The sequence below is a fragment of the Lontra canadensis genome, unplaced genomic scaffold (genome assembly GCF_010015895.1).
Source record: "Lontra canadensis isolate GAN:19392208 unplaced genomic scaffold, GSC_riverotter_1.0 scaffold196, whole genome shotgun sequence".
NCBI lineage: Eukaryota > Metazoa > Chordata > Mammalia > Carnivora > Mustelidae > Lontra > Lontra canadensis.
This window is the reverse complement of record NW_022631190.1, coordinates 610489-622609: the sequence shown is the minus strand read 5'-3', so window position 1 is coordinate 622609 and position 12121 is coordinate 610489. Positions and strand designations below refer to the sequence as shown.

At 41.6% G+C, this 12121-nt stretch overlaps 1 protein-coding gene across 8 annotated transcripts in view; it reads left to right on the top strand.

Annotated features, from left to right (window-relative positions):
• TNIK (TRAF2 and NCK interacting kinase) overlaps nucleotides 1-9144 on the top strand; it is a 376662-nt gene extending 367518 nt beyond the window's left edge. For 7 of the 8 annotated variants that reach the window (XM_032847923.1, XM_032847929.1, XM_032847926.1 and 4 more), the window contains 4 exons: nucleotides 1655-1804; nucleotides 3644-3803; nucleotides 4056-4195; nucleotides 6419-9144. In XM_032847923.1, coding sequence (XP_032703814.1) covers nucleotides 1655-1804; nucleotides 3644-3803; nucleotides 4056-4195; nucleotides 6419-6502 — 534 coding nt within the window. In that variant the 3' untranslated portion in view covers nucleotides 6503-9144. The remainder of the gene's footprint in view (nucleotides 1-1654; nucleotides 1805-3643; nucleotides 3804-4055; nucleotides 4196-6418) is intronic. The other variant, XM_032847930.1, reaches the window with a different exon arrangement.
• The last annotated feature ends 2977 nt before the right edge of the window (nucleotides 9145-12121 follow it).

The window sequence follows — 12121 nt, the reverse complement described above, 5'->3', positions numbered from 1 at the left end:
TGGACTCCTCTGAAGTAAATACTGAATGTAGTTCCATAAGGAAATGGCTTAGTTTCTCTGCATTCCGCTTTTTCCTTTTTGAACTTATCTGAGTCTGGACCCACCATGGTTGGATTGGTCACCCGTGACACTCAGCAGGAATGGGATGAGGATATGCTAGAGCAGTGGACCCCAGCTTATGAAACTGGACCCCAAATGCCACAAGGACCAGTCTGTGCAGGCACTTGGACGTATACAGAGCTGCAGACTCTATCCGGAGCCCAAGTGAATTTGTCATCTGTTCCCTGTCTCTCTCTGCCGGTGTCTCTCGTTTTCTTCAGAGCACGTTGGCCCTCACTTTTTCTCCCCACTCGTGTGGCTTTCATCTTCCTTTGACCCTTGATATATTCTTTCTTGCTGCTTATGCCATGTGAGGCCAGAAGCTGCCTTGGGAGCACTATGAGGCGCTCTTTGAGGCTGTCTCGTTCCCTTAGTGCAAGGGGCTCATTTGTGATGTGCTCAGGAAGATAGATCCATCAGTGGAAGTGGGCTTCCTCCATTCCCCACTTTGATGGAGAGAAAGTTTTAGACTGTATTAGGTTAGTAATAACACTAACACCTAAAAGTTAAATTGGTGCTGCCGTTGTGCCCAAATCTAGGTCCACGAAAGTTTTTCACTCAAGGTCCTGTTCGGATTCCGGTTTGGAAGTTACTGCCAGCCTTGGTGCATGAGAGGGTGCAAAAGGCTGTGTTCTGTTTACCACACCCAGCCTGGCAGGAGGACAGTGCAAAAGCCAGGACTGGAACAGGAGAGATGGGAGCCTCCCCTACTATGAGACTCCACTAGCAAAAGCTGAAGAAAAGGCTCCATTGGGTGGCAGTGGCATTATAGCTGAGTCACTTGTGGTTTCTTCTCTCCCAGACATCAAGGCCCAGTAAAAGTAGACTGTGCTGAAATAATGGCAAAAGAAAACAGGAATGCTTGACAGCTACTTGGGGCTTGGGCTCTGGATTGAAACACATGGAACCTTAATAAATTTGGCTAGAGCTCTCTTTTTTCCTTCCTACTTAAGCTGAACTAGCCGACGTAAGCCATGAGTCTTGTGATGTTCCAGCCTTCCCCTCCCTTCTCTATTGACAATGGTATGTTTAAGAGGTACCAATCTGATGCCCACTCACTCACCGAAGGAAAATCAGAACCAGAGTGTGCCCATTAATTCTGAACAGACTCAGCACAGAGCTGGTCCAGCTGCCCACCCCATGGTGTCTCTGAAAGGGTCACAGCCATGTGAGGGCCTGGTGTTCCATGGGAAAGAAAGGGGCCAAAGAGATGGCTAGGCCTTCTCCAGAAGGAAAAGGCCAGAAATAAACAGGAAAGAACAGCGGCACCCAGATGCCAAGTTCTTCAAGGATAATAATGCTGTTGAAATTGACAACTCTAAACCACTTCTCTGCCCTAGAGGACAAGGAGTGGAGAAGGGGCCACAGATGGGTGCTAGACCTTTTCTTCCTCCTAGAGCCAGAATACAAATAGATCTAAAGCTGTAAGAGAAATCTGCTGGCTTTTCAACGTAAGAAAGCCAGACATTAACTTCCACCAGGCTGTGGCTAAAAGAAACAATGATTAAGATAACCTCTTTGAACGATGTGGACACTCATGGGGTGCTTTTTAAAGTCTTTTTCAGATCTCCAGCACAAGCCACTGCTTGTTGATCTCACAGTAGAAGAAGGTCAAAGATTGAAGGTTATTTTTGGTTCACACACTGGTTTTCATGTAATTGATGTTGATTCAGGAAACTCTTATGATATCTACATACCATCTCATGTAAGTTCTCAAGTTCTACAACAACGTGCATGTAGAAAAGGGATTTGTTCTTGCATATTTTTAGTGGAAGTCAAGCTAATTTTTATTAATTGGTACAGCAGATGGACTAAAAAGGCTAAAAGCCTTCACTAAATAGACAATGCTTTCAATACATAAAACATGGGTGTAACTAATCTTTATAATGCTTGAAACTGAGTAACAGGTAACAGCGATTCTTCACCATTTACTAGACATGTTGTCTTATTGGACTTTGGATTAAAATACATATGACATTTTTCCTTCAGGGGCATAAATTGTGTTTTTTAAGCAAGAGTACAATAGATGACGTCCTATTTTCAGCTTTTGAAGGGAGACGGGTTCATGTGACTTGGGAAGTCAGTGGTCCCCTTTTGCTGTCTTTATTGATCTCTTCAACTTGAGTGGGTGTTGTGTAGTAGAATCAGACACTGGAGGCTACCCTGGCGCTAGCATGTATTCACTTCGCAACAATGGGCACATTAGAGAGTCTCACAAGTCCTCAGCTTTCCATCTGTAAAATGGGAATAAAAGGACCTATTCCAGAGGCTTATCATCAACATTAAATGAAGTAATACCTCTAGATACTTAGCATAAACCCCTGCAAATTGTTGTATGAACATTACAACACTGGAACACTGCCTAAAACCTGACTGTCAAACAGAAATACGGCCCGTGGTGTCACTTCTTAGGATGGGTGCCGTGTAAGTCATATTTCCTGCACCAGATCCCAAGGCCAACATACAGTAGACACCGTCAGGAGAGTCTGAGGCCTGATCTGTTGCTGATTGGTATTTTGAGAGTTTATAGGCTTTACTGCAAAAAAGTGTGATGATTGAAAAAAGTAGTTTCAGTACATCACACACACATATGCACACACATACACACACAAACACAGTCTCTTTCACACATGCGCAGTGTTCCGTGCTGCATCCTAGCTTTTCACACGTGTGTGCATGTGCACACAGGACACACAGCTCCCGTGCTTGGTGAGGTGACTAGGGCATCACTGTGATCACCCTCAGTCCTTCCTCTCCACGCCAGGCACATAGCAGGCTACCATGACAGCCTTAGCCCAGGGACCCCAGCAGCACTGCATCTCCTCTCCTACAGCAAGTCCATCTACACTGATTCCAGTAGCATGACTTTTTTTAAATGACCGGTCATTTTAAGTGTTTTCTCAACAAGCCATTAATTTGGCTTATTCCGTCATTTGGGCACCCAGATAAATAGTCCATGTTGGATGCTCAGAGCCTATTTGCTGGCGTCCGTTGGGGTCCCACCCTTTGACCTTGTGTCGGCTATTTCCATCAAATTCAGCTGGTTTGCATTCCCCTCGTCTTTTTTTAGAAGTAGATGGAAGTAGATTTTTTATTGTCCGTGAGACACGGGCTCAAATCCTAGTTCTACCACCAAAGACCGGGGCAGCTCTGCTCAATCTACATTGCCCCTCTGACGTGCACACGCCTCGCCTCGTCTGTAGAGGGTGTTCACCACGGGGAACCCTTCTAAGGACCAGAGATGTTGTACGTAAAGAGCCCAGGGCTCAGCACGTAGTAGGTGTTCCCTACTTGCAGTTGTTTTTTTGTAGGTACAGGTCATTGATTCTCGACTTAGTGCCTAAGTCTGTATTTGTATACCGGGGTATGTGACAGGTCAGTGGTTAAAGTCAGCAAAGCAAAGCAAAATGTCAGTCTCTAGAATGAAAATGGTGGCCGGGGGTGGGGGGAGGGGATCGTCTTTTTTGCCATCTTAGAGATGCATAGCCAAGACACTGTTGTATTTTTTAAAAGGAATAATGCCTGGCCTTTCTTTGTCTCCTAGATTCAGGGCAATATCACTCCTCATGCCATTGTCATCTTGCCTAAAACAGATGGAATGGAAATGCTTGTTTGCTATGAGGATGAGGGGGTGTATGTAAACACCTATGGCCGGATAACTAAGGATGTGGTGCTCCAATGGGGAGAAATGCCCACGTCCGTGGGTAGGTTAACCATTCCTTATCTCCTTCAGCAGTTACACCCCCCAAATGAAACGAAAGTCAAGAAATGTGAAACAACCATTTGATTCCACCAAAAAAAAAAAAAAAAAAAAGTCTGTGAATAACACTTGTAAGACTTGCTTTGTCTGTTTATCTCAAGTTGTTTGTCATTTTTGTGGTTAAGATGTGAACAGATGCTGTGAGTTATTGCCCATCTAATGTTTTTAATGCAGTTTTGGAAATTCCTTTTGACAGCCTACATTCATTCCAATCAGATAATGGGCTGGGGCGAGAAAGCTATTGAGATCCGGTCAGTGGAAACAGGACATTTGGATGGAGTATTTATGCATAAGCGAGCTCAAAGGTTAAAGTTTCTATGTGAAAGAAATGATAAGGTAAATCCGTTTCAACATTTGCATTAGTGTTTGCATTTTAAGAGACCACCAGGTACCTGTGAAACCTTCATTTTCCTCTATACTGATTTGAATCACATCTGTGTTAATCAATATTCTCTTGAAATGGCATTATTTGGTTTGATTCATGTGAACCCTCAAAATATATTATTTGCATATTTAAAAAGACATTAAAACTTCTAAGAATTTCTTGTAAACTCTTAGCAACTTTTTGTGGCCTGCAGGCCTTATGCTGACTCAGCAGACACCCCAAATTCTCCTACACATGTGGGAGAGTTGGCCCATCGTTAATCACTCACAGTGGGTCAGCTTCACACTCCACTTCGAGACTTTTCACAAAGTCACTATGGGGAACCCAACCCATCACATTATATTCACCTTTAAATGTAAAACATTTGACATGGAGAAATACAAACTTTTAAAAAAATGTCACCCATTCCTTAAGAAATGCTCAGTCGCAAACTCAACTAGTGCCATGTCCTGTGTCATTCCAGCCATGTTTCTTCTGAAGTGTCATAGGGGGACTGTTTTGCAGTGAAATTGGTGGCGTCCGTCTGGCATGATCAGTCGCCTCAGAAGGGTACTCTGCAGCAGTGCGGCTTCTCCCTTGCCTTCCCTGTAGACTAACCCAGAGTTTTTAGTCGCTAAGCGGTGCTCATTTGTGAATTCATCCTTTGGGGCTATGGCCAACTTAGAAATACTGTCCCCAAAGAGCAGGCCTGAAACACCTAGAGTAAAGAATGTGATGGGTTGAACAGATGTACATCTCTTGGTCCATCCTGGTTCCCCAGAGGCCAGACCAGTCTTAGTCCAACCCTGGGGGTGAGTCCAGACTATATTTGACCCTGGCCAGCTACTCTGACCCAGTGCAACCTGTGTAGACAATAGCTGTGGGTGCCAAGGATGGTTCCAGGGCCTTCCCAGAGTATGCCAGGAAATAGACCTGACCCCTAGTAAAACTCCAGGCCCAGCCCAGTCTCTGGGGATCGATCGTAAGACTAGGAGTGATCTCGGTATAGATCCTCACACTCCAGTTCCTTGACGACCCACTCCAGGAAGCCAGTTCTAAGCCATGCCCACACCCTCTGGAGCAGGCAGGGACCACACCAGTATCTGGGGCCCAAGGTTCAGAGCCCAGGGTGCACACAGCCTGGAGAGAACAGCAGCCCTTTCTTCCCCTCCCCCCACCCAGTGTGTTTCCATGGATCTTCTGTACTTCCCCATTTTAATTCACTGACCCCAACAGTAGTTATACTTACATATGTAGCATTAGCTGAATGACAAGCATTTCCCCCCAGAACTTCCTAAGAAGTTGTTGTGGGGAGAGACAGCATTCTTCTGAAGGAGTTGTGGAAATAAAGTAGCAGAGACTTTACACTAGTGACAAAAGTAAATGCCTTGGACCAAAGTTTGGTGTTGGCAAACTAAGGGCTAAGCCACAGCCCAGAATATTATTTTCCCAGGGCAGTGGTTCACTGACATTCAAGCAAGCAGTAACGCAAATTTTGCTTAGTTGTTTGATAAAATGATTTAACAGACCCAGACCTAATGGACTGTGGTTCTGTTTATTAATGCCATCTCTCCTTTGGCCTAGGATATGCCTGCACCAGCAGACAAGCCAAGAGTCAACTCTTGATATACCAAAGTGAATAAGCATGAAACAACTTACCCTATCTGATCACACCATTTTTTTTTTTTAATTTAAAAAACTGATAACTGAAGTTGTATAGTAGTCGATAGGTCCAAAATTCTGCCCCTCCCCTGACCTTGGGAATTTGAAAGGATTCTCTAAAGGCCTAAAGTCTGCCCTATCATCAGTATGGGGGAAAGAAGGGAAGCCTCTATGGTTTTCCAGAGATTAAGGACCTGTTATGTCCTAGGCCCAAAATCTAGCACATTACCTAGCATGAAACTCCCTTTTAAAATATGAGCATCCTCAGGGATGTTGCCAATCAAGATATAGCCCCTCCCATGTTCCTGAAGGCCCGCACCATAATACGTAACAGTCACAATCAAAGTAATCAAGTCAGGAGTGTGTACAGAGGATGCACTGTATTCAAAGGCACTTTTATAAACACCAGCCATTGAGTCTTAAGAGCTGACACATGGCAAGGATAGGACATGTGAGAGGAAATGGATGGACGGTTGAAGAAAAGAGGAAAAGAAACCATGCAGTTGAACTAACTTCTTTTTAATTTCAAACAGGTATTTTTTGCATCCGTGCGATCTGGAGGAAGTAGCCAAGTGTTTTTCATGACCCTCAACAGAAATTCCATGATGAACTGGTAACAGAAGAGCACTTGGCACTTATCTTCATGGCGTTGTTTCTAATTAAAAAGAACATAACTCATGTGGACTTATGCCAGTCTAGAGGCAGAATCAGAAGGCTTGGTTGAACATACCGCTTTCCCCTTTTCTTCTCCCCCAACCCGTCCTAGTACAGTCCACAGTCCATCTTTCAGTGTTGCAGCCTGGTTGAGAAGGAGAGAAAAAGGTGGCAGGAATTTCCAGGAGATCCCCAAGAATGCTGCGTTGTTTGTGGACAAAGATGGACCATGTGCCCTTCGGAGTTAGGGATAGAAACAAATATTGTGTGCTCTTATGATTAAGCTGTGTTATGGTGGGTTTTGAGTTTTGTTTTTGTTTTGTTTTTCTACCTTTTTTCTTTACCCCCTTACTTTGTAAGAATGGGGAGAGAGTGCATACTGAAAAGATGAGTCTGTTTTTAATTCTGTCTGCCTGCTAGGTATAACTATACAATATGTTGTAAAATTTCCAATTTCAAATGGTGAGAGACAGCACAATAAATGTACCTTATCTCCTTACACTGAAGGCCATAATTGCATAGTGGGGTAATTTTAGAACTCTTTTGCCTTCACCAACCCAAAGGTTGCTTTTTGATAGCAACTGGCTAATGAATTTTTAAAAGAGAAGAAAAATACTAGTTTTCCCCTCTTTGGGGAAATAGATTTTAAATGGCTAAACTACTAGCCTTAGACTAATAAAATCAACTACCATTTTTGTGAGTCTGACAGGCCCTATTTTCATATGGCCCTGTGCAGAATGGAATGTGTTGAATGGGATAGTAGTGCCATTGAGTTGAGTTGGCTCTAGCGATTGAGGGACTCTGTAACACAACTTTCCCTCAGCTATTATGCAACAGATCAGGGCAAAAGATGGGATGACTGACGGGGTTGGACAAAAAGAGCTCCTGGGAAACAAACTAAAAAAAAAAAAAATTTATATATTATATCCGTATATATATATACATAAATAAATAAATATATATATATATATACACACACATTCTTTTTTTAATGCACAAAGCCTCTAGCTAAGAGGTCACTGGCTTTGGGCTTCATTAGGAGTGAGACTGTTGAGTTCTTTCTGGGAATTGGGGAGTGAATGACATCCAGACTCTGGTCATTCCCAGCTTTCTCCTGAGGGTGCCACTTTCTCAAAATGAAAACTGTGACTGAAAAAATAATAATAATAAATGTTTCTGAGCTGCCTGTGTTCTCTCTGGGTTGGTGAGAGAAGGGACTAGACTACTAAGCCTGCCTGAGACACAGCAGGCATCATTGGTTCAGAGTTTATAGAACTTAAAAGCAAGGCTTTGGCCAGAATTCTGAGACCCTAATCATTTTCCCTTCCTCCAAATTACCCAACATACGGTAAACAACATTTGTGCAGAGATATGTATGTATTTAGTTCAGGTTGACTTGTGTCCTTATAAACTCTTACTCGGATGATTTTGAACTTTGACGTGACTGTCTGGGTTTTTTTTTTTCCAAAGCTACAAGCATGGCCGCCTGTGGTATCCAAGGTGTTGCAAAACGATATGTGTTGCGCTTCCTGTTTTAACCTACCTCGTTTCGTTTGTTTTGTTTCACTGTTCATCGCAGCAGTGTTATCTCCAGGAGACATATAGAGAGCTCAACTGGCAATCTCAGGTGTATTTCATACTTTTTAAACAAAACAGTAGTTGACCAAATTGTTCTTCAAAAAATTTTTTAAAAATCCAACTTCAACAAAAACTAATGCGACTTTGTTTCTGGAGAAAGCAATTACTGTAAACAGATTTTTTTATTTTTTAAAGTCTGTGATCCTACTGATTTTTGCCTAAGTACATTAGCAGCTGATGTACTATTAATGAGAACGAAATATACGTTAGGAAAATGGAGCCAATTCAATCTGGTGGTTTGGGTAAAAGGGGGACGGGCAGGGGAATTATTGCAGTTTCTGAAGTAGGTGATTATGGCCCTCCTGTAGTGGTAGTTATCATAGCATCATTTGCATTTGAAACAGGTAACACACAGTAATGGAATTGGGGATTACCTTCAGGCGATCACTGAGCTGTCCTCATCATGGTCCCTTTAGCTCTCAAAAGCAATGAAATCCTCCCGTTCTCATTTTTACTGCTATGGCTCTGCTGATGAACAATACTATCTTCACAAATTCCATGCAACAAATTCAGCAATAACTTTTTGGATTGAATTTAGCAACTACTGTAATTGGATGCTGATGTGGACAAAATATATTGATTTGGGTCTCATGCCCAGATGTGATTGCCACCAGCTCTTTATATCGCTGCTGTGGTATCTTAAACCAGAAGCTTCTTTAAATTATGTTGCAAACTGATCTTTGTTTTTATGTTATGTTTTGTTTGATTTCTAAGTGATGAGTTCGAAACACACAGCTTTAAATGATTTTTTTATTGTGGGATTTTGGGTACAGTTAAGAAATAAAAGGGAATCATTGTGTTTAAACATAAGGTAGTTTGTGAATGTATTTTTTAAAATCTAGAGTCATTGAAACAAAACTCATAAAAACAATATTAATGCAGTCTTGTTTACAGTATGTACAGTGACATAACATAGAACATGAGCTTTTTCTGGTGCCAACAATAAAACACAGACATTAAACATCAAGCCATGCCTTTCTATATTTTTGTACAAATAGTTTACATGGAGTAGAAGGCAAAACTAAATTTAAAAGGGCCCCTAACAAAGCTGTGTTCCTTAACAGATATCTAAAAACGTCCTTGTAGCTTTTATCTTCAAAAATACATTTTCTTCCATCAGGACAGGCCCCAGGCCTCACACACGGAGACCCCGGTCGTGCTGAGTATTTCAGATTATTATGGCTCATAGCAATTCTCAGTTTTCTGGTTTGCTTATTTTCTTTCTTCCTTCCTTTTTTTTTTTTTTATGGTGGGAGGAGGGTTGTGCTTTTTGTCCATCTTAATAGCACCCTAGTAAAAATTTCTTTAATTTTGAAACTAATTAGTTTCAGTGTTTAGTTTTAGTTCTTCCCAGAGGGGATTTTGTTTATGGAATTGGCTCATTTTATTTTTGTTGTTCTACAAAGTGAAACTGAGCCCTTGCCCCAAAGTAAGTTTCGCGAGATCTTTTCAGTACTTACTGCTCTAAATTGATAATCATACTGTAAAATCCGTGGAGCCTGCCCAAACCATAGTCTTGGTTCAGGTTCTGACAGGTGACCATCATTCTGGGGTGCCAGTGAGGGGGAAAATAGTGTGGATTCCCGTGTCCATACTGCAGAAACATAAGACCTCTAAGATCTCCATTCGAATGGTGAGCGTTCTCCCCAGGCCAGTTACACCCCGGCCATTGCCACTGCACAGAGTATGAATGCAAACAGCTTGCACTAAGTTCCACACAGAATCAATGGCTCTGGTTATATAGATGACACTATTTTTCTTGAAGACTTAAATGATGCTTCAAGAAGACCTACAGCTATTTCAACAGTATAGATCAAGGTCCAGATGAAATCCCACAAGGTCACCTGGACAGGGACTCCATTTTTCTAATACAATGGCATTGCTTTCTAAGATACATTTCTTACATACTTGGCATCAAGTACATATTTTTAAAAAGCATCTTCATTCCTGGTTGTCAAGACCTACTAACAGTTTTCTGTCTGCTCTTGTGACTCATTGGTCATTGGTGTCTCTGGTCGTTCTTGTGCGGTAAATTAGACAGAGATGTGAAATTCAGGTCGGAGCCCTTTTGGTTTTGTCCACTGCCAGACAAAGAAGTGCCTGAAGTCTGACCTCCCATTCCATGAAGTTAAATAAAAGGGAGGGGGGTTCTTTATTATTATGTGTACCAGTTCTTGTCACTGTATTCTGGAAATGTGGAAGAGCTCTTTGTGTCAATAGTGTGTGCTGTCCTTGGAAGTCTGCTTGAACAGGCATCACTGCAATTGTGCTGATCGTTTTAAGATATGAAATGTGCTACCTTATTTTTAAGAAAGAAAAAAAAAAATTTTTTTTAACCCACTGGAGGAAAACAGGAGAATATCCACAACACATTGGTAACAATTCTGAATCATCTTCCCAACCCCTGATGTTCCCAAATCCTTTCTGATACTAAGTTCTGGCCCTCTCAACAGTTTCTGTGAATGATCAATTACCTTTTAGTTCATTCCTCAAAAATCTGAATCTGACCAAATCAAATGAAGCATAACAAACAAATCTATAACTGGTCTTCCTTGAGACTACATAGTTACAATGTAAAAATCCAAAAATCTACATGTGATTTCATTTACCTGCTAATATTTCTCAAATGCCACTACATTTTGGCTTTGATGAGTATAGTAGTATCAGGAACCCTAAGGTGTGCTTTCCTTTCATGGGCCTCAAAATGGTATAAACTGAACTCTTCTCAGAAGCCCCAGCAAAGAAGAAAATCCCTTGAGAACTTTCAGGTTCAAACCTGACCATTTGTACATTTCTACCGAGCATTTTTCAAGTGTTGTTTGAGTTCCATACTGTATCATTGTTCTGGGAATTTTTCCACAGGCAATAAGAAGATTCCAAAAAATGGCATAGTGTTAAACTGTATGGGACTCTAACTCTCTGCTGCGAACTTTATTGTAGGCCTGCCATCCCAGGAAGTGCCAGAATGCGGCAAAACTAAAATCCCCACAGAAGTGTGTTTTTAAACAGAAGTCCCTGGATACGTTTTTTGAGATATTTTAAATTCAGATCAAAATCTTGGACTCTGTGTCCACGAGGCCAAACATTTGGATGAAGACTAAGCAACACAGTTAGAAATAGAAATGTTCTAAGGATTACAGAGTTTTGGCTTTGCATAGGTATCTTCAAACTAACTCGACTCCTCGCATGAGGGTTTGGTTTTGATGGTTTGTTTTTACCATCAGTGGGTGGCATCACACTACTGAGCCTGAGCAAAGGCTGGTGAAGAGGTTTTTGTTTCCAGCAGTGGGTCATTATGTGTACATAGCAAATGTCATGCCCCAGTTGCCCCTTCCTCTTAATCTCTTACCCTGGGGTTAGTGTGGAGGAATAGTAATACTGTGTCATGCTTTGTATAAAAACCTCAGTTATTACCCTGAATCAGAATTTCAACTGTTAGGTGACAGCAAGAAATCACAGCAAGGGGGAAAAAAAATGACAGCTCGGATGAACTTTAAAATTGGATGTTGTGAAACTATTTTTGTGCAGTTTAGCGTTCTTATTTACAATGTCAGCAGAACCGTAGAGATGCCAAGTTTACAAGATTGGGAAGGGAGACTGTCATTCTGCTATGCCTACAAGTGTCTACATTGTTGAAATCTTCAGTTTTCTAAAGTGTTTCACATTGTCAAAAACATGCTCAAACTGGGTAAGTCTTACCTGTGTTAAGGTATAAAAGAAAATATTCTTGGCGTATTTTCTAGTCTGAACCTTTTGGGTACTTTCCAGTATTTCTTTCCCGCATACAAAAAGCCTTCAGTTTTTGTGCATAGTTGTTCTGAGCAATAGTTAGAAATGATTTGGTGGGTTCTAAGCCAGGGTTTTCCCATAGAGTCACTGCCATGCCTTGGGATATATTATGTTATCTCTGTCAAAATGTGAGTAATAAAGCATTAATAGTTGCA